The sequence below is a fragment of the Haemorhous mexicanus genome, chromosome 6, assembly GCF_027477595.1.
Source record: "Haemorhous mexicanus isolate bHaeMex1 chromosome 6, bHaeMex1.pri, whole genome shotgun sequence".
NCBI lineage: Eukaryota > Metazoa > Chordata > Aves > Passeriformes > Fringillidae > Haemorhous > Haemorhous mexicanus.
The window spans coordinates 51,004,935-51,027,130 of NC_082346.1; the positions used below are offsets into that span (position 1 = coordinate 51,004,935).

Below are 22,196 nucleotides of genomic sequence, written 5' to 3' on the forward strand. Positions count from 1 at the left end.
TGTCAGCTTGCAGCAGCCAAGTAGCTCATAACAGGAGACAGCTCAGCTTCAAGGCTGCATGAGAAATGCAGGGTTTGGCAGAATCTATCCCGTATCACTTTCTCCCAAATATCCTAACTTTTAGAGGCTTCAGTCTAGAAACCTACTTTCCAAGAGAAGATGAAATTAGTATACAGGCAGGAAGGTTGGAAAGAAACTTCATACACAGCCCCAGGCTAGGATTGAAATACTGCTAATTTGGCCTTTTAGTTTATTCATGTTCCTCTTTTCCCTTTTGTAATTAGTTAGTTTTAACTTCACTGACCTTTTTGCAACAGGCTCAGGCAGCCCACTTGGCCGTAGTATGCAGCTTCATGGAGAGGTATCCAGCCATCCTTATTAGGTACAGAAAGGTTTTTTCCTGACTTCATCATGTTGCATACTGCTTTTTCATCTCCATCCCTGATTGCTGCCACTACAGGGTCAATTTCTCTTTAAAACAAGATTAAAACTTGGTTATTACTTCCTTCATTGCTGAGAAGCTTTCTGCAGCAGCATCACTGTTTTATTTGCCCCAAAGAGTGAACCCCTGCAGCCTATATAGCACGTATTTATACAGTGAGACTCCATAGGGCCTGTAAAGGTAAAATTTGTCTTCCCTAATTTTGTTACTGTCAGCAGATCAGAAGAATCACTGTCTGGAGATACTGATCACTCTCCTCAGAATGTAAGGGAACTAGGTAGGTGTAACAAATGTCTGACACAAACACTGATATTTTAGGTGTCGGGAGTTGAGGAAGACTGGCTCTGACATTGCTCTATACACTGTGGAGTGTCCACGACTGTGATAATTGCATCACCACACTGTCCCATGTGGCATGGTGCATCTATATGAGATCTTTAAATAAGATCAGCTTTGAAGAGAATTACCCCTGCTCATCCTTGAAGAAATTTTTAGATTTGATTTTTGGGTGGCTTCAACAGAAATGATCAATAAATCTTACTCTTGTATTTTTAAGATACTTCTTATTTCCTCACACAGTCCTGTTTTCAGAATTTAGCCAGTCCACTTATGAAGTAGGGAAAGCTCTGGTTAGAGCATGTGAACACTGGGGTGTTGGTCTTGACTCTCCCTTCACTATCCAGGGAGGATTGAAAAAATTCCACCTACCCAGATCCCTCTGCCAAGCATGCATTCCGCACACTCCAGGCAGCAACTCATTTCTCTGAGCTCTCTGAGTGTTTGCAGAGCAGGGCTGACCTGGGCACACCAATCCTACTGCAAACCAACAGGGAGAGCTCCTGTGAGTCTCCCCACACAGCAGGAGTCCCAACACTGTCTGACAGCCACTTTTCCCCAAGTCAGCAGCACCTGAACAGGACCTGCCACCCTCCTTCCACCCTTCTGAGGCTGCTGGTAGCATGGCAGAGGTAGGGAGCTGGGGAGCTCGTACCCTGCAGCCAAGGCAGGCAGGACCCAAAGTGGGCAGCAGCTCTGTGCATGCTGGTGGGCTGTGCCTTCCAGTGTGGGCATCTGCTTGGGCTCCAGCTGAGCTGTGCTGGGACAAGGCAGCCACAGCTTTGTTATTGTGAGACACTAAATTACTAAGATTCAGCATGAAGGAAGGAAGCACTTCACCAGTGCTAATGGGGACTTGCAAAAAAATGAACGTGGGCTATGGTTTCAGAGACAGAAAACAAGAAGTTGCAGAAAACACTGGAGCATTTGTGGTTTGAACTAGCTCTACAGACAAAATCTTGCAGTCCTGAAGACAGAGAGATGCGGGAGAGAGGTGCATGTCAGTCTATTACCATTGCCAGGGCAGGAATACAGCATGTGGTGGAGGTCACACAGGCTAGTGATGATGGAAACAACTAGAAACTCCAGTTATAACAAGAGGAAAGTCTAAAATACCACAACAGAGTGAGATCAGAGACAGAAAAATAGGGGCAGGTCAGCACAGGAGTCCTCAGAAAGCAGAAAGAGGTTACTGGTGTAACCTCTGCACCTCATGGGAGTTACAGGACCAGCACTGAACTCCGTTGCCTTGTAGGGGCTGGACAGAGCAATAGTCTGAAACTCACACAGGCCTCACTAATTTCAGTTTGCCCAAAGGCACAAAATCTATTCTATAAACACTGATATTAGCATTGAAAGAAGCTGGTCTTCTGAGGACAAATTCAGGGCCAGGAGTGGAACAGGTGATCTCAACACTTGTGCCAGACAATGGGAAAAAACACCATTTCCCAAGTGAAATAGTACTTGGTGCCACTTGCTCCTTTTCTATAGCTGGAAGCAGTGATTTCAAGACAGTAGGGTCACAAAAATAGAAACACTGGAATGAGGAGAGATATGGGACACAAGGCCAGGCATTTTGCCTGAGAAGATAACAGCTAGAACAGGCAGCTGCTGTCCTGGCCACAGCCCTCCCGGGAGGAATTGACTGACCTTCTGATATCTGCTGGCTGGATGTCCCAGGGACATGGCTGTATCTCTACTGCTAAGGGTACTCTGGGGACTAAACCTAAGATTCCTAATTGTGTACATATAATGGATTTTTATACAGGTGTTTGAGCATTTTGTCAAAGTCTGCTGACAGCAACTATTGGCATTTTCGGCTGGGAGAGGAGGCGGAGGTGGGGGATCTTCATCTTTCAACACCTCTGGCACAAGGCTGCTGAAACCATCTGTTGTTCTGTGCAAAAGCTCAAGTTACACATGTAGGGCTGTGACCTCAGGATTTGGGCACATGATATAATTACTGGTGCTTAATGAATTACAGCATGCCAGGTGGGCCATGGCAGGGGTCTGCACATGGGCTGGCTCACAGCAAATGCAAGGTAAATCACATTATCTGAGACCTCAGGGAAAGCAGGAGGATACCTTGGATCTGTGCTGGGGTTAAAAATGTGTGAAGAATCAGTTACTATTCTGCTTAAGCCCTCAGATGTTGAATGAAGTAAACTTCTGTCGGGTTCCTTGACCTTAAATGATTCCTGAGTAAGATGAGGGGGTTTGCTGGACCAGGCTGCAGAGGCTTTAGCCAAGAAAATTCCAGATCAGAACAGAAGGTTTAATGAATCTCCATGTGAAATCCTTGTTTTCTGCCTGAGTTATAGTTGGCTGTTACAAAAAACCCACCACATTCTGCTGCCTGGATTTCACCAGCTATAGAAAATATAAGCATTAAAACTATGGAGGAAGTCTGAAGAAACGAACAAACCTTAACCTTATAGGCAACTCAAAAGAATTACTGCATTTCAAAGACTAGTAGGCAAGATAACAAATACCCCTTGCAGATGGGATGTATGGTGAGGTCAATTCTGAGTGTTGAAGAAGAGGTTCAGTGGAGCATGGAAAGGTTCAAGAAATTCCTTCTTTTCCTGACAGCCTGGAGAGATGCAGGCAGGATGAAGGAACACCACTTCCCCAGGCGAAGTGAAATATCATCCTTGCCTAGCTCTGAGACTAAGGCTGTAAAAATGCCAGTCATGCTATCATGCTCTCCTAGGGCTTCCCAGGTATATTTTTGCTCTGCCTGGCAGAAGAGGAGGGCTAGTTTATCAGCCTTCTTGTACACTGAACTCTGTGCAGCTACCTGGTGGAGAAGAACAGCCTGCCCTCAAGTCTTCTACTGCATCAAAGAGGCATGCAAGGAGTGCAGAGCACCTAGTGAGTGGATGTGATTTCAGTGTGGTCAAGGGAAGCTGGCAGGTGACAGGGATAAGGCAGGCTTCATGTTGTAGCAGGAAGAGGTTTTCACAAGATCAGGGAGTGCAATGCCAGTGAAGGGCCAGGAACAGAGTCTGAATGAGCCAGGATGCAGGGGAAGGTGGGGGAGATTGTAGAGCTAGTTGAGACGTGAAAGGAAGAAGAGTGGTGGAAGGGTAGTCCCTGCATTCAGGGAGAGACTTGTAAGATGGATTAAACAAAATTTTTATTGAGTAGATAGAAAAGGCCGGGAGTTGCTTTTCTGCAGGACACAGGGAAGTGCTACCTGTAACACGTTACTCTTGTCATCTGATAGCTAAGGGCATGTATCTATTCTGCACTGCAGAGAGCTGTAATAAACCTGTCATGGTCCACACATTTCCACTACACGCAGGCACTGGGACAGAGCTTGGGCTACTGTCTGCTTTTCTCATCCATGACTGTGTTCAACTAAGCTTATTTGCAGCCTCTGCGAACAGCAAAACATGGCCAGGAGGATCAGTCAGCCAAGACAGTTTCCTCTTTGGACAAGTAAGCCTTCCTCCATATGACTGGACAGCACAGGTATGGCTGGGAACAGATATGGCATCTTGGGAGCATTTATAAAATACTTATTTGAAGGACTGGACTTTCTCACCTTGTTTATATACTGTGATACATTTTCCCCCTACTTTTTCCCATTGCTGAGACCTGAACTTAATACCAGTGCAGTTACTATCAGCACCTGCCTGTCTCATCTATTCTCTTGATAAGTGAGCCAGCCTATGTAAATTAACCACAATGCAGTCATCCCTGCTGTCCTTGTCACTTCAGAGCTTCTGACTGAACCAGAGGCCCCAGGACATGAGCACTGGGGGGATGGAGAGACATGAAGAGGGAGAAGAGAACAAAGGATATTTGAGGTGGGTCACTTGCAAGAGCACAGGCATGGCCTGGGGCAGTGGGGAGGCTGGAAGGAAGAACAGGAGTGCAGCAAGGGTGAGGTGCAGGTGTCAGTGAGACCTCCTCCAGATGAACACCACATTTCCCCCCATCAGGCACCATCACCACCCAGAAGACACGACTCAGAGAGTGGGTAGCAAGGCTTGTTTTGGCTGCAGGGGAAAGCAGGAGAGGGAGAGGGACACACTTACACGGACTGGGATGTGCTGAACTGGCTGCTGTCGCACCTTCGCCTGACCCCCCAGGCTGCCCCCGAGCTGGACGGCTGAGCACGGCCTGTCTGCTGGGCCGCCAATCTGGAGTGGCGATGACATGAATGAAATAAGGAGAAATACTCCGAGTAGGAGAAACAGGTCATGCTGAGGCAGAAGCAGAGACACACATCCACAGAGACAGAGCAAGCCTGCCGGTCAGGGCTTTGAATAAAAGCAGATGGCCACGGCTTGCTCTGCGCTGGATTCAGCTGCTCACTCGGCTCGAGTTTATTTTTGGCCCTCTGAGGAAGCGTCAGGGGATTCAAATGACCATATAAGACAACAGTGTGGTTAACCCTACCACCACCACACAGGAAGCAGGCACAAAGCGAGGTGAGGTGACATTCATCACCTCCAAAGTGCCAGGCAGACAAGTCAGAGGTGGGGGCAGAAAAGGATCCAGAGCTGCTGGATGTCAGCTCCATTTCCATCTCTGCTCTCCCAGGTGGCAGAAGAGTTCAGCAATGCTACAGATTTGGTGCTTCAAGCTCCAAAGGTTTCCCCTCTAGTGAGAGGTCAGACACTCCTGGGCTGAGACAGGACAGACAATGCATAGAATTGCTAATGCTTCTTTTTGCCAAAATAGCAGGTGTCAAAGGACCTTCAACAAGGACAGGATCAAATGGCCAGGGAAGCCCTTATTCTCCTCTGTATCAGGTCTCTACAGGAGAGCTGGCTGTAGAGTGCACAGTAACCACACAGAAAAACCACAGCCTTTGGCGGCAGCAGCTGGCCACACAGCATCCTGATTCCACACCTATGTACATGCTTGCTGCTCATCAAATTGTCCCCAGTTTCCCAGCCTTGGAAACCAAACAACCGCGGTGGTAATGAGCAAGGCATCAGAGGGCGGTGGAGTTACGAAAACAGAGGAGGAACAGAACTTCAGTAACTCTCAGTTTACTAAGAAGGGGAAAACTAAAGTAACTTAAAAGATTAAAAGGTTATTTTTCCTTGGAGGAAACCTTTGGAGGTGACTTTGGAATCTATTCCCACCCCCCTTGAGAAATCTGCCTTTTATAAAATGAAAGGGGAACAATGTCTGGGTTTGAAACTGTCAGCAGGTCTCTGTGACCACAGCTCAGCACTGCATGCGAGGGGGATGCTGCCACGATTTGGTGTCTGGGTTGCTTTTGGTTAAGAGTGGTGTGCTTGAAGTCAGACTGATCTGAAATAATCACATCCCTTAAAAACTGAAGTATTTAACAGGTAGTCAGGTCTCACTGTTTTATATACCTGGTTTTTGTGCCTCTTTTACGTTTTCTCAGAACAAATTCTTTGCTCCCTCTCTGACAAAACCTAACCTTGGCATACAGTGGGGGAAAGGAGCAGCTGGCTTTGGGAGGGCTTCTGTTGTTCAGGAAAGCTTGTGGCTGTGCCCCTTTTTTTATTTGTTTTTTAAAACAGACAACATCAAGCAAATCCTCCTCTCGCTGCGAGCACGTAGATTGTTGACCTCATTGGATTTATAGCAGGCTCTGGCTTTGACACTAATGACAGACTCGCAGAGGAGCCGCCTGGCAGAGCTAATTAGAGAGCACGGGCAGGGCCGGGGAGCCTGCTTCCCCCTGCCGGGCATGGCAGGGCCGGGGAGCCTGCTTTCCCCAGAGGGCACACACAGGGAGCCTGCTTTCCCCTGCCGGGCACGGACAGGGAGCCTGCTTTCCCCAGAGGGCACACACAGGGAGCCTGCTTTCCCCACAGGGCATGGACAGGGAGCCTGCTTTCCCCACAGGGCACACACAGGGAGCCTGCTTTCCCCAGCCGGGCAGGGCTCTGTGGGCAGAGCTCGGCTGGCACTCACTCACCTTTGCCAGGGGTAGATGCGGTAGGGAGGGTTGTGTGGGCTGGCACGGCTTGGGGCGGCCGCTTCACCAGCACGGGCCACCAGCGACTTCTGGGGGCTCTGGGCCACTGGCTGAGCCGCCGAGTCCTCTTCCAAGCTCTGCTGGATGGCCATCTTTATCAGCTCATCTTCGCTCAGGCTGCTGTACAGACTGTACTCCTCGCAGCCTATCGTTTGTCTTTGAGTATTTGCTGCCGTCGTAGCCATTTTTATAATTCTTTGCTTTCCTGTAAAAGGAAAATTGTGATCATCAAAATCTGGAAAATGAAAAAATCTCGACTGTCTTGTACTGTCATTTGGGTCTGCCTCTTAACAAGGCTGACCAGAAAACCCTTTGGAAATCCTTCACCAGAAATCCTTCACATTATCAGCTAAAATCTGCATGTAAACTTAGTGAACTAACTCCTTTCAATTACACAGAAATAACTGGTTTAGCTGGTGTTTAAAAAAGGGGGAGTTGTTGCAAGCAAGGCAAGTTTTTATCTGCTTATTCTAGCTACCACATCTCAAGAGAAAAATAGATAAAGGAAATCCCCTTAAGATTAAAGAGACAAATTTTTGAATTTTATATAGGAGAAGACCAATGGATGTCTCTTTTTGTTGGTTTTAATTTCTTGCTCTAGTTGCAGGAAAAAAAAGGGAAGAGGTTTTCTCTTTGCTGGTTTTCTGTAAGGACAGGTTCTCCACCATGAAGTGCAAAGAGGCTTTGCATTTTTTTCCACCTTATCTGGAGATCTTCAAGCAACATACAAAGCTATGCTTTGAAGTGTCTTTGTTTCACTTAGTGAAGAGAGCAACACTGGTCTGTTTCATTTCTGAGTTTTTGCTTTTTCACAGAACAAAGTTCAAGGTCATGAGTGAGACGGCAATGAGAGAAGTGGGAAACATTGGGCACACTCAGCAGTCACAGAATGACTGTGAACCACCACTGCAGGGCTCTAACAGGCAGAGACAATTCAAAATACTGCAGAATTCCCAGCAGTGATAGGGAAGTACTGATACCATGAACAGTACAATGCTCTAGCAGGATCTCATTTGGATGCCAGAGAGCACTCTGGCCATCACTGTTCAAGAGCCAAGGGTTTATTTTATGGGAGGAGGTGGAAAAGCTTGACTCTTTTAAGATAACAGCCAGTGCAGAATAGGTTTGATTTTATAAGCGCTGAGCAAGAACTGTGTAAAATAACGGGGGGCACTGGGCTGAGGGGAGATGGGAACAAGCTGCTCAGGAGGACAGGGACATGACAGGGGAGGACAGGGATCCAGCAGGTGAGGACTGTGGGGACATGTTCTCCAGGGGCAGAGAGGTGAGGCGCTGGCTGAGTGTACCAGTGCAGCTACCAGGAAAGCTGCCTGTCCCCACCCTGTGGCTGCCAGTCCCTGAGCCATCAGTGACACAGCAGGGTTGGCCTTCAGCTCCTCACAGCCCTGCTCTGCCCAGGATCAGCTCCTGCTGATCTGGGCCAGCCAGCAGAGCCATGAGCGTGGGGACAGCAGAACCACCCAGCTTCCCACTGCTCAGGAGCTGCCTCAGCAGGAGCTCTCAGCTCCCTTGCCCTTCACAGCTGCTCTCTCCGCCCAGTACCCAGCTCAGCCTGGTTTCCTGGGCACTCACACTGAAACCAGAGGGCTCCAGCAGGCCAGCAGCCTCACACCAGCAGGAAAGCACCCTGCTGCAGTAGCCCTTGCTGCTGTGTGCACAGCCAAGTCCTGACTTGGAGGAAATGGCAGCTCCCCAAATACAGTTTGAAGAAATTGCAAGAGCTTGAATCAGTCAAGTAACTTAAAATCTTGGATTTAGAATTTTCACTACAGACATGGGGATATTTCCCCCATATATCAACAGCCACTTCAGGCTCTAAGCCCACTCCAGAAAAAGTGGGAAGACTTCAGATTAAAGGGAAGCCCAGCAGATTGCCAGTATGACTTTAAACAACAAAGGATGTATTTTGCAGCCATGAAAAAATGCCAAAATAAGACCTTCAGTTGCTGTAAATAATTGCAAACCAAATAATTGCAACCCAGTTTTGGTGGGTTTTTTTCCCTTTATTTTCAGCCAGATCTCTCATGACTGCTGTTGCTTCCTTTTTCCAGTTGGTGCCTCAGTTCTGCTATGACCCTTGCTGTCCCAAAGATCCAAGCCCAGGCATCACCCTGATGGAAGCCTCCCTGTGCCCCCGCTGCTCCAGTACATGCCTTTGGCTGCTCTCCAGCCAGCAGCTGGCTAGGAACCATGACACAGCTTTGTTTGTCCAGAGGTTCTGCTGCTGTTGGGCTTTCTCAGCCCCTGGCATGCTGGGCAGTTCTCCCACAGCCTCAGCCTAGGAACTCACGTGGTGCCTGGTGAGCGGCAGATGTGTGGAACCACCGGCTGGAGCTGGCAGGAACATCCAGCAGTCGTCTGCAGCATCCAGCACTGCAATGCCTGAATGTAGGGACCTGGCCCCAGTGGTGACTCAGAAACCTAAACAAAGCCGTCAGCAGGGAGGGCAGGATCTGATCTTAAGCTCCTAATGGAGGTGATGCACAATGAATCCTTGGAGAAGGCAAGAATGGAGATGAAACTGCTCCCCTCTGAGGGCAACGTGCACCAGTGCAGGCTAGGACACAGATTCCTCCTCTGTATCCTCCCAGTCCCATTGCCATCATTCTTATGGCAGTAAATCCATCACTGCTGTGATCTGAGCTGGGTGTTGCAGTGCCTTCTGTGGGAGCCTGGGCTTTAAGTATTGTACAGGACACCTCTGCCAACCCGGCTCCACAGCCTGGCACAGGGGAGCTAACTAATACAGCTGCTTCACCACATCCCAAATGGGTCTAGGTATAAAGGCCCATTCTGGACCTTCTTCCCTTCCCTCCTTTTGTTTCACACATTCTTCAGGCAAAGGGAGCAAAAGGGAAGATTTTAGATTTGTGGGGATCACTCCTATTTCATCCTTTATCCTTTGTAGGGGTTAACTGGGTCCAACCCGCTTGCAGAGAAAAGGGAGAACCTCTCCTGCGTGTTGGTGAGCCTCGCTAATCTAAATATTTTGACAGGAGTTCCATAGAGTGCAGAAACAACAGTGTTGGCTGCAGCTCCCATCACTGACTCATCCCGCAGGGAGAAACTTCATAGGGCTCAGAACAGAGAAAGCTTTCAGTTCTGCCCATCACACTGCACAAACACGATGAAGGTGTGGGGGTCACATCCTGGGCTGCAGGAGCTTTTGGGTCCTTACTGAGGGCCAGGGACAGCCTTGGCTGCCCTGAGCCCATGCAGAGAGTGTTCTCTCTAGTTGGGCTTGAAGGTGTCCCTGAATCCCCTGCTGCCTCCACTTGCTCAGACAAATGCGTGTGTGCAGTTTGTCTGTGTGCTGTGACTGAGTTTGGCCCGAGGCAGGGCACATGCCTTCTTCCCTACAGCCCCCTGCAGAGCAGAGCACAGCAGAGCCACCACCCTCCCCTTCCACCTCAGGATGCTTTTGTTTGAAGCTGCAGGACTGCAGGACAGGGGCACTGGTCTGAGTTATGTCTGTAAGAAGCTGCAGTGAGACAGCTGAGCTGCAATGACAGGCTTAGCACATGCCCTTGGCTGAAGGCTAATGCACAACGGCCTAATTCAGTTTACCCTTCTCTCCCTGAGGCCAAACTCAGTGGCATCACCTGGCAGTGGCCTGGCTCAGCTGACACAGCAGGGCTAAGTTTGCCCCATCTGAGGCCATCGGTGAACTGCCAACCACAGACAGACTTATAAAAGCTCACTAGGCTAATGTGCTATATGCTAAATATTTTCCACCTTCTGTAATGAAGGTGTGGAAAAAAAAATCAGTCTTTGTTGCTAGAAATATTTGAACAAGTCTGGATTATTAAGATCTGGCCAAAGTGGTCTTTCTAAATGCTTTTTGAATCTATTTCCTTGCTCTAACCCAGCTCACTGTAGGTTTAAAGTATTGGAATTAGAGTTAAAAGTCAAATGCTCTGTTTATTCTTCATCCTAACTTCAGGTTTTGGGGGAATGCTTTAACATTTGGCTATACTCTGCATTTCTCTGGCAGCCCAAGAGGCCATCTTCACATGCAGGTAGCACACAGCATCTACTGGGACAGCAGAACCTGATTTTTAAAGCTCTGGGTATAGGGACCATATTATTTCTTAGAGAGTGCTTTCCTTTCAGTTCTGATGCCTTCAGTAGTGATCTCTCTTGGAAGAGACATGTTTTGGGATTCTGCTGTCTGTGCTGCCATTTAGGAAATCAGTCTGACAAGATCTTCTGGAATCTAAACTTACCACCATTTCCACATAGAGTCTGATCTTGATTTTAATTTTGCCATTCTGATTTAAGTGAGAGTTTGTTAATTTAGATGTGTAATCAGGCCTGTGCCATACAGAGGCAACTTAGATGCATCCAGTGACCAGAAGGTAAGGTTGGGAATAAAATACTTGTGCAAGGACCGTGCTGTGACCTTCTAACTTGTGTTGATGAGCAGCTGTACCTGGTAGATCTCTGAAACCAAAGGTACTACTCACAAGGGGAACTACTAGTAATCACCTACATGATGGCAAAAGCCAGAGACAAACACAATTAGGTTGCTATTATGTTCCTACTACAAGCTCTGTCAACATGCTGCTTAGGAGAATGGGCCTCTGATCCCTGGTGCAACATAAATAAACAAGGATTACGGCTGGCTTTGAACATGCAGAACCGTGCAATTCAATACCATTAGCATTTGAAACAACTGGTCCCCGTTGATAGCACTTCTTTAAAGAAAAGCTTAGTGAGGCTGCCTGCCCCCCCTCAATAGATCCCAGGCAGCAGAATTAGCAGAATTACTTATTTATGTCAGAGAAGGATGGCAGATAAGTGACAAGGTCATTAAGGGAACAGAGCCAGACTTTGCCTGCCTTTGCGCTGAGTTTATTCCAGTCAGCTTGTAACTGAATACAGAACCTTGTTATTTATGGCTCAGGGTGCAATAAACCACATTTGTGAAAACATAACCAAGTCTTTGGGGGCTGCAAAAGAGATAGAAGAGGAATAGCTTCACATTTTGCCTTTTGCGAGGAATGGTTAGGCTCCTGCTTCTGCAGATCCGTGTTTGCCTTTCCACGTGTTTGTCTTTACTTCTGAAAGCAGCAGGAGCACACACGGGGGAAGGCAAAGAGGCTGGATGTCTTCCCAGCAAACTGAGCCTTACTTCAGTTCTTACTGTGGCACCTTGCAGGACAGATCCTCAGCGGGCAACAGAAACCAGACTGATTTGCAGCACTTGAAGTGCTTGCATTTTTGCTGCATTCTAGATCAGTTTCCAGATAAACCTTTGCAGTTTTCCAAGGGTATTATATTGGATAGCTGTTACAAGGAAACAGATGATTTTTTTAAAAACAGAAAGATTTCAGTGCCCATCAGATCTGCCAGAGCTGAGACATCAGAAGGATGACGCCTCACACTGTCCTGCTGCGGCAACAGGCAAGCATGCTTTGTAGTGACAGTTTATGCAAGCCACTCAAGTTCTAGCCCAGTGCTGAAGGAGCAAAGCCAGGCTTCCCGAAGGAATCCTCTGAGCAAACAAATCCCCATGTTCAGCCCCAGCTGTCAAAACAGGTCACCTATCAGCGTGGCATATGCGCTGATGCCATCAAATCACGATTCTGAGCAAATTCTTTACTGGAAATCATACACCTGCAAGCTTTTATTTCTCCTCAGAACATATTAATTCACACAGAAATTACTGCAATATTAGCTTCATGTCAAGCCAACTAGAAATTTAAAAATTAAAGAAATTATTTCCTGGTGTAATTTTTCTCTTTCATCCTGTGGCTTGCATGCTAGATTCTACCTTACTACGTTGTAGCTACAGCATTGATTTCTGAGCAAGATATTCTAGGGCCAAAGATACAGGCACCACCTGCGAGTAAAAGAAAAATAAGGAAATGATAGAGCTACTGTTCTGTTTAACAGACAGTGTTTTGTGGCATATTTGAAAAAATAACCAAAGCCCAAAACAAACACAAAGCTCCCAACACTGTTAGGGTGTTAGGTTACAAACTGCTGTAGGAATAAATATTTGTATAGACATAATGAACTGAGAGATTGAAAGTACTAAATAAGTTCAAAACATGCATATTTGCATTACCTTTTTGTTCTGAAATAAAAGGGTAATAATAGTGTTGAAATGGGTTATCTCCTTGGATAAGTCTTAATTCAGAAAATCCTCGCCGGTATTTGTCTCCCTGCTTTGCCTGGATGTTTCGATCAACTGCAGGACAGCTTTGAAACACGCTCACTTTGAAGCCTGGAGTTTATTTCTGGATCACCCCATGATCAGCGAATACAAGCCAAAATATAAGTTGTTCCCAATCTCAGATTTCCTGTTTGAAGATGCACAGCAGAAACTTGTACCAATCCTGAAGTTCTTCTTTGTTGCATTATCTGAAGAACTTCACTTCATCAACATCCTGGAGCTAAATGACACAAAGCTGACCTTTCTATTACATCATTATTTATTGTCCCTGACAAGTAGACCATATATGGATATGTTTCTGGAACCTAAAGAAGAAAAAAATTGCCATATAATTTTCAAGTAAAATATGCTGTCCTGGAGAGTTTTATTTGCTTGAGGAGAAATGACCTCCATTTACTTTTGTTTTAGCTGAAGCTTTTAAAACAAAACAACCAAACATTACTGGGTATTTACTGATATCTTGGAGTTGTTCATATGTTTTTAAGGCTGCAAATTGGAGACTTCAGGATTCCAAAAGATGACAACAGCACTTTTGAACCTGTTCCAAGTAGTATTTGTAAGAGCTTACTAGTGGAAAAGGACTGCTCTCACACCACCTAAATGTGAACAATAGCTTCTCTCTCAGACTTCTCAAGGCCATAAATGTGAAGTGGTACCCATCTTCTCCACATCCTGAAGAAGGCAAGCTGGCCAAGGAGGAGACAGCACTGATCCAGGGATGAGTTAGAAGAAAAGAGTCAGGCACATATAGGAGAACTGACACTTGTATCATCTGGATCATGAGAATAATAGTGCTCACTTTGGGAAGGTTTCCATGTGTTTGTCCAGCTAATACAATGAATGAAGGGAAACCATAATAGGATATCAAAGTTATGCCTATGCATTTTCCTTCAGCTCCTCTTTCACTCATTTCCATGGCAAAACATAGCACACACTGAGAATAAAGCCTAGATGGAAGGGGGTCTGGAATCCTTTCTGAGTACCTTGTGGAGGCTCAGGTTCACTCAAGGCGCCCTGTCAATGCATGAGCACCCCCATCTAAGGCTTAGCAAGAGGAATCTTGAAGGGGAAAAAACATAGCAAGACCGTATCATCCACTGATATGCAATTCCTTTCAAGTCATCTGCTTTGTTTTTAGAGTCCTTCAGGACCAGCATCATTCCCTCTCCATGCTTGCTCCTGAATCCCTCTTGCTCCAGCATGATATCATGGTGAGTACATAGCACATCTTCCTTCCCTGCTGTCTGAAAAATGATCTGCCCCTCATAACTAGTGCTGGGACTGTTCTGTCCAAAGTTAAAGTCATTCAGCAGTAACTGTGACAGACAAAAGGAGCCCTGAATGTCATCACCAAGAGTGTGAGAAACTCTTACACTCTTGACAAGATGTCAGCCAACCCTCTGTGACTTTTAAACAACACCCAGTGATTTTTTCCTTGATACTATTTCAAGATTGTAACTAGCCTTGGCATAAAACCATGAGCATCTCCCACATTTAACTCTTCCGCTTGCTTTTTGGCAATATCTCACCCTTGATCATTGAACTCAAGAAAAATTGCTGATACTGTAATGCAGGTTCATGCTTTGCAAAGGCAAAGGTGTCTGGGTTTTCCAGCATGGCCTGTTTGATTTTGAAAAGACACTGGGGCTCGAGATCCCATGGACTATGAACATTTCAGGAGGCTCCCCATGCCACCCACAGCAGGCACACTGCAGTTCCCTTCCCTCCCATGTTTCTGGGCTTCCTTGCAAAACTCTGTGCACCCTTGATGTATTTGAAGCTGCTGTGAATGCTGATGCACCATTTTCCATTGAAAGCATGGGACTCTTCTTCAGAAGATCTATTTTCAGATACCATTAGCTCTCCCTTTTGTCTTGAGTAAATCATTTAACTCCTCTGTGTATCATTTTCTACATTAGTGAAGTGGAAATAATCAAATGCATTAACTTCAGAGAACAGTCCAAAATTCCTTGCAGATGGGAAGCCAACGGGACTACTTATATGGATAGAGACTGCTGAATAAGACCTTATTTAATTAGTATCTGTGAAATCCTCAGAGACAACCTCATATAAGTTTGAATTTTAATTACAGAAATAATACTATGCAGAAATGAAATCATACATTTGGGAGTTGATTTTTTTTCCCCAATAAAACAATATTGTGGCTTTATTACAACACATCCAAAGCATAATAATAACAATCATGATTTATTAGCATTGCATCAGATTGGCTAATATTTCCCCTGGGGCATGCAAAGTTACAGATCTGCATTTTCAGCTTGACTCTGAGACATTTCAATAGTTTACAAATGTCACCTGCAAAAATAAATATGCAAATTTCCACTATTTTCTGGGACAGTTTTCAAAGTCAGGCACTGCATATTAGATCTGTTCTCTTCCTTTAAATAGAAGTGATGGAAATGGCCAACTCATGCTGATGGGGGGGAGTCAGCTAGAGTCTCACAAACAAGGCACAGTAGAAAAGATTTGAATCTGGGAGGAGAAAAGAAGGATGACCATGTGAAAACAAATGGAAAAATAATCAGCAAGATTGTTTTCCCCTTCATATTTCCTCAAAATAGCCAGAAGAACACGGGTTAGGAAAGCACATTTAAAATTTCTTTCCTTTGTCTCTACCTGCATTAGTTGAATTAATTAGCCTGTCATCACTACTAAGCCCTTCAGCTCTACTAAGCTACACAGCTGAATCTGGCAGCTGAGGCTGGAGGAAAAAACAAAGTTGGTTTGTGCATCCCAGGAGACCAGTGAGCTTGTTACTGACTCACTGTGTGTGCAGAGCTGCCACAGATGTGCCTTCACGTGATGAAGTGCAGGTGAGAATGGGCAGCACAAACTAGCACAAACTGTGGTCCATAGCCTGTATCTACCAATGGTGACTAACTGCTGCATCCAAGCACTTGGCACATGTGTGGCTCTTCTGACTAGTTGTGGTAGTAACAGTTGCTGCACAGAAAATCCTCGTAATACCTTGCCTCCGGACAGCATACGTCTTTGTGCACCAATTACCTGTAACTGTTGTCTTGTTACTTAGATCTGGTCTGAAGTTTTTCCTGCAGAAAGACAGCAAGGTATTTTGAGTGGCACGTTTCCCTGAGAGCATAGAGCTAGAGTACACATCCTTTACCATCATATCCAGTGAGCAGAGCTTTGCACTCAGGGTTGCCATGCTGTGCTTCCATCAGACAGTCCCAAAGATTAAATGCCAACACCAGAATGACAAGCACCTCTCCTGTGCCTCCTGCTACACAACCCACATTCAAATAATGAGAATACAGAAACTCTCACAAGAAAAAATGGTTTCAATTTCTGTTGCAAGAACTAATGATTGCTTTGGCTACAATACCCTGAGAGAGGCGAGGAGCCAGAGGAACTTTTATGGGAAAAGGTGCAGGATGTCATGCATGCCCAGGGTTAATGAATATGATATACAGTATTCCTTACTAACTTTGCTGCTTAAATACTTCTTTGATGGAAAGATGTAGCTGTTTTGAGATCACTCAAGATTATATTTCCCCTTTCAGGAGGAATTTATTCAATTTCAGTGGTTGCTGACATACATCCTGAATTAGGGTAGCCTTCGCCTCAGTGCATGACTTCCACCTCTGCACAGTAGCTCCTCACAGAAAATTTTTCCCTTTCAAACCCAATCAAAATGAAGTCCTCACTCCTCTGGAAATGTGACATGAGCACAAAAGGGAACACCCAGTATCCAGGTCTAAGACCACTTTTAGGTATCCGATGACTCAGCCCTGCCAGCGAGCTTTGTAAGAGTGCACAGCTACTACAGTCAATGCCACTCTGCAAATGTCACCATAAGGTCACATCCACTGACTCAACCTGAAAGAAGAATCAGTCAGAGGGAACATGAAAATCTAATATGAAGTGAACACAACCCAAAGATTGTATAAACAAATGCATGTTCCTTGGAGGAAGAGTGAAATCACAAACAGTATCATTTAGTTCTCTTTGCTGTGCAAATATCATTTATCTTATGTTATAATGTATGTTAGTAAGAATTCTAATGAAAGGCTTGCCTTTACCTTGACCTTTACAAAATCCACAAAATTCAGAGATATTGCTGCAATCCCAGGGCTCTGAGGCTCCTGCAGGGTAGCAGAAGGATGGAAATGGCAGCCTGAGACACAAGCTGCTGTGAATAGCAAAGGTCCTGGGAAAAACAGTGTCTCCAAATTGATGGAAAGATGAAAACCAATTTTTATGGAAAACTTTTTCATAGGTTTTTAAAATGAATCCTTGGATATCTGCAATGGCTGTTTACCTCTCTGTTTAGTCTCTTAGGATAGCTAAGTAACAAAGTCTCTCTTGGAGCTTTTCTGTGGTACCCTCTAATTCCTTTCAGACTGATTTGTTTTTAACTACTGTGCCTGCTGTATGCAGTAAGACCTATTGCATTGCTCTCCTTCCCTTCCTGCAACAACATGAGAGGCTTTCTGCATATAGATCTGTCTTTGCTTTAATCTTGCCACAGATCAATAGACCTCAAAAACCAAAAAATGTCCCTGCCTAAATTCAGCAGCTTGCAGTAATGTCCATTACTTTTACCACAATGAAGTCCAAGGAGTTGCAGGTCCCTGTATGCTTGGAGGGAAGCTGAGGCAGGTACTAGCAGAGCAGCAAGGCAGAGCAGGACCCTCCTGTGCACAGCCCCAGGGGAGAGGTGCAGGAGTTGGGCTCTAGAAAGATAGGCTCCAGCCTGGCTTGGGATGGATGCTGGAGGTTGCTGCTGACCAAACCAGCTGGAAGGGACTCTGCTGCTGTGGTGCTCAGAGACTGAAAGCAAGGGAGCAGGTTGTCCTCCACATTGATCCTGCTGTGCTGGCCCACTGCCCTGATGAAGTGGCCAGGTCTGGGACATGGGTGGTTGTGTGCAGACAAGAACAGCAGAGGCTCCAGGATAGGCTGTGCTAAAGGAGACTGCACCAGCCTCCCTGTTTACCCAGTGCTGGTTTTGTGTGCTGTCAAATTTGTATGTAGTAAATACAATCCCTGAAGCCCTGGTCAAATGAATTGTTCTTTATATTGCCATGGGGAAAGCTTCCTTGTCCTGCACTGACTGAGCACACAACCAGAGAAGAGCAGAGGTTTATGCCTCCTTTAAGTTCAAATCACAAAGCAACAGGTTTGATTCATAAGGCTGACATTTAATTATTTGCCCTACATCTCAGGTTAAATTTAGAGCTAAATTTAGAACAAGTGTCTGGACAGAATGTCATGACCAGTGTATATCTGTTGCACAACATGCCATATGAACATGTAATGTTTAACTGGGTTAAAAATAACTGTATACTTACCTAACTCAGCAGACTCCTGTACTCTGTCTACTGAGCTGGTAAGCAGACAGTGCAATAGTAAGAGTCACAAGTATATTCTGGAAAGAGATATTACTAAAAGCAAGAAGACAAAGAAAAAATATGTTTTTTTCTGTTCTTGCTTAGCTTTTTTTCTATCAAGTAGTAAGTGCTGTTTCATTGTAATATAAGTATGACAGTCCAGGTAATCTTCAAAATTGATGTGAATAAGTAAATTAGAATGAAGTTGTGAAGAGTTTTTCACCACTGAAGTGAGAGATCACTCATTCCTTAAGAGCAGACTTAAATAGCTGTTAAAACACCTACCTTAAGCCTAAAAGAGGACAGATTCCTTCACAGTAAAAGAGTAGCTTGTTGCATACAAGCTACCACAGGGCTATGCAACTCCCATCAATGTGGCTGAGTCAGGTACACCCAGATCTCCAAACTAAGCATCATTATCTTCCTTGTGCTGTGTTTGGAGATCATAGCTCCAGGAAAAACCACACCTGTTTTACAAGTGTCAAAACCACAAAGTGAGATGGAAAATCTGTTTAACACCTTTAGAGATAAGATGAGAACAGCACAAAAGCACAGATGAGGGCTGGAGTAAAGAGCTGATGCTTTGATGTCACTGAGAGCTGCAACAATCAGCAGAATGTATTTTCTGTACTTGAGCTGCAGCTGCACTTCTGTTCTTTGGCATTTATCTAGACCCACCCTGCTGCTAAGGACAAGTTAGGGTGTTTTCACTAGGCCTTGTTTGGAGAGACTGCAGGTGCCTCAGCCATGGGTGATGGCCAGCGCTGCCAAGTTCTCCTCTGGTTCCAGGAGCTGGCAACCTCCATGGCTGCCTGCTGAGGAAACATCCTTGGAGGGCCCCAGCTCTACCCTGGAGCTACAGCCTGGCAGAGAGCAGGTCACCAGGATGAGACAGATATTGAATGCTGCTGACCATCAAACACAGAGGCCAACAGCTGTGCAAATCAGCTGGGTGTCAGGGTGCACTGAGAGCCCCCGGGCAGCATGCAGGGTGGTTGAGCAGGCACTGGAGAATGTCTGTGGTAGCTGAGCAGGGAGAGAGTTTGGTTTCAAGGCCCTACAAGTGGGATACACTTTCCTGGGTCATGAGGCTAAAGGTGGTCCAGCCCAAACACAGGGGGCTGGTACCTGGCAGTTGCCTGGGAGGTGATGGGAGCCTGTGCAGGCTCAGTCTGGGGACAGGATGATCTATCACATCCTGGGCTGCAGGGGGTACTGTCTGGTCTCCTCAGCCAAAACTCTCACCCTCAGGTGGGACAGTCCTTTGGGACCAGAGCAAGGAACAACATCATGTTAGTGCAGGGAAATGTATCCATCTACTTCATGATTGCTTTCTGGATACCAAAGCACAGACATGCCAGCACAGCACCTTTCACAAGTACTCAAATAATTTAATAAATTTTTTCCTTTAATGAGTGATTTCCTTTTGACCTGAGATTGTGAGACAAGATAGGGTGTCTTAAACTATTCACAGTATATATGAGTGAAATGGGTGCATGCAGGATGTCAAAGTTATTTTCTCTGAAATGCTGCAAAGACTGAGTCATTTCTTGGTTGGCATGTTCTATTTTTCATGAAAATGGTTTTGCTTTCTCTGCTGCAATTGTACATCATGTCTGTCACATCAATTGTGGCCACTATTATGTGTCATGGGTTAACCTCTGACAGAATCTTATTTTCTTTAGCTTGACACCTAAAAATCAATCAGGCCAGTAGTCAGCTTAAGTGGACCCTATAGGCTGACCCTAACAGTGGTAGTTTGGGAGCATTTGCAAGAAACTTTGGTCAGGATAAATAGTTCCCCACGGAGACTTCCTGCCAGTTCATGGTGACTGGTTTAAACCTTCAAAACTTGGCACTCTGCAACCTTTCCAAATTTTTTTGGTTATTTAATTTGCAATATTCTTGTTTCCATATAACACTGAACCCGCATATGAACCTTGCTAAATTATTTATCTCTGTGACATTTTGAAACAACAGGTCTCAGAGCCACAAATAGCACATTCCTGTGCTATTGTTGTCAAACTTCTGACAACCTCTTGCTGTGTACCAGTGCAGACCTACATGTGGCTGGAACACCAGGAGCAGGGACCTCACTCCCTGTGCACGCTGGCACAGTGGGTCAGGCCCAAGGGGAAAGCCAGGCTGCAAACACCAGCCCAGATCTGAATCACACGGAAATGACACTGGGGTGTGCTGGAAACACAGAGGTCAGGTGGCACAGGAAACTGTGGTTAGCTTTAAAACATAGCCAAAGGAAAAAAAAAGTCCGAAACCTCATACATGCACCAAGACTTCACTTTTTCAGGCAGCAGCTCTTAATAAACGTGCTGGCAGACTCACAGCAGCACATGGCAGCAGCAGAGTTTCAGACACATTTGTGTCTGCAAGAACCAAAACACTCCTTCCTATCTCAAAAAAAAGTGATTGATACTGTAAATTTTCACCAGTTCTATTAAACATCTGTAGTTACCGGTTCACTGCTTAGGGTATGAAGAGGGGTGGAGTGTTTCATAGTATTTTTATTTTTATTTTTTACAGAGGAGGAAAAAGGAGGATTTACCAGAAACCACTAGAGTAAGTAAAGGGTGTTGTCCTCATTACTGATCTTTGTAATTGCAATCTATGCCACATGTTTGGCCTGAGGATCAGTTTGTTTCTTCTCTGCATCACATCTGTGAAACAAAGCATGGAAACTAATAATTCTTTAGTGGTATGCTCAGGTATAAAGTCATAAAGTCACCCCAGGACAATTGGTTCAGTACCAGGGAAGCTGACGGAATCACACTGGAGTAAGTGAGGACAAAGATGTCAGCCAAATCCCCTGAAGATCTCATAATACACTAGAAATAACTCACATAAATATGTAAAGAAGTAATAGAACAACCAAGCATCACCAAACTTTCTTTGCCTAGGGTAATTATGTTTTGTTATTTATGAAAAACTATTATTGTCTCTGTTGACCCTCTGTCAGGAGATACATGAATAAGGACTCTCTCTCTTTGTATGTATATGTGCATATGAACAGATATTTTACTACAAATCTGCTGTACTTGGGTAAAGACTGAAGTCCTTTACCTGAGCTATCCATTACAGGTACAAATTAATGTGGCAAGAGAATACTGGGGAAAATAATGCAGAAGATATGGGCTTTCTCCAGCTTTCTTCCTATAAAGAAATTGTTCATATAGTTAAAACTCTACTTCCAGACAATTTCCATTTGTCCTTGCTGGAAAACTGACAAACAAGGGCAGAGAATACACATTTTTGCATTTATTTATGTAAAGAACAGGCAGATCCCTAGGTACTATAAATCAGTACTGTCCTGATTATTTTAATGGAACTGTACTTACTTGCTTCCAAAGTAAGTGGTGCTCAGGCCTAGGAGCACAGCAATCCCTTCAGGGAGAGGCAGATGTTCCATCAAGAGATTTTTATAACTGTGCCTCAGATCAGTGAAATAACAATGCACAAATGGTGCACACTGACTCGCAGTATGAATTTCTCATGACACATTAACCCTTCTCCTTTTTGAACTCCAGATCAATATCCTATGTTGGATAAGAAAGAAGAGGCAGAAAGACTTCAAGCTCTTTCGAGGTGAGTAAAAAAGTCTTTGCTGATCCCATATGGTTCAGGGTAATTTACTGACATTCACAATTGCAAATACACCTGGAAAGGACCTGAGTCTACCACTCTCTCTGAGCCAGGCATCAATGCAATATAAAAAACAGGGGTGCATTCTGCAGGTGGTTAGGCTGAATTGCAGTAAGCAGGAGAAAGAGTTTATTGTATATTTCTGTACCACCTTGAGTGCACAGATCAGAATTCTGTACTGGCTAAGCCTCCTTAAGAAAAGATCATCAG

General features: G+C 45.2%; 1 protein-coding gene across 6 annotated transcripts in view; it reads right to left on the minus strand.

Moving 5' to 3' along the window:
- ASB2 (ankyrin repeat and SOCS box containing 2) overlaps positions 1 to 22,196 on the minus strand; it is a 47,086-nt gene that overhangs the window by 18,560 nt on the left and 6,330 nt on the right. Inside the window, exons 1-5 of one of the 6 annotated variants that reach the window (XM_059850209.1) lie at positions 12,850 to 13,197; positions 12,553 to 12,621; positions 6,696 to 6,960; positions 4,825 to 4,929; positions 305 to 471 (exon numbers count right to left, since the gene is read on the minus strand). In XM_059850209.1, coding sequence (XP_059706192.1) covers positions 305 to 471; positions 4,825 to 4,929; positions 6,696 to 6,940 — 517 coding nt within the window. In that variant the 5' untranslated portion in view covers positions 6,941 to 6,960; positions 12,553 to 12,621; positions 12,850 to 13,197. Of the gene's footprint in view, positions 1 to 304; positions 472 to 4,824; positions 5,328 to 6,695; positions 6,961 to 9,066; positions 9,227 to 12,552; positions 12,622 to 12,849; positions 13,198 to 22,196 lie in introns of those variants that run through there. The other 5 variants (XM_059850208.1, XM_059850211.1, XM_059850212.1 and 2 more) reach the window with 5 other exon arrangements.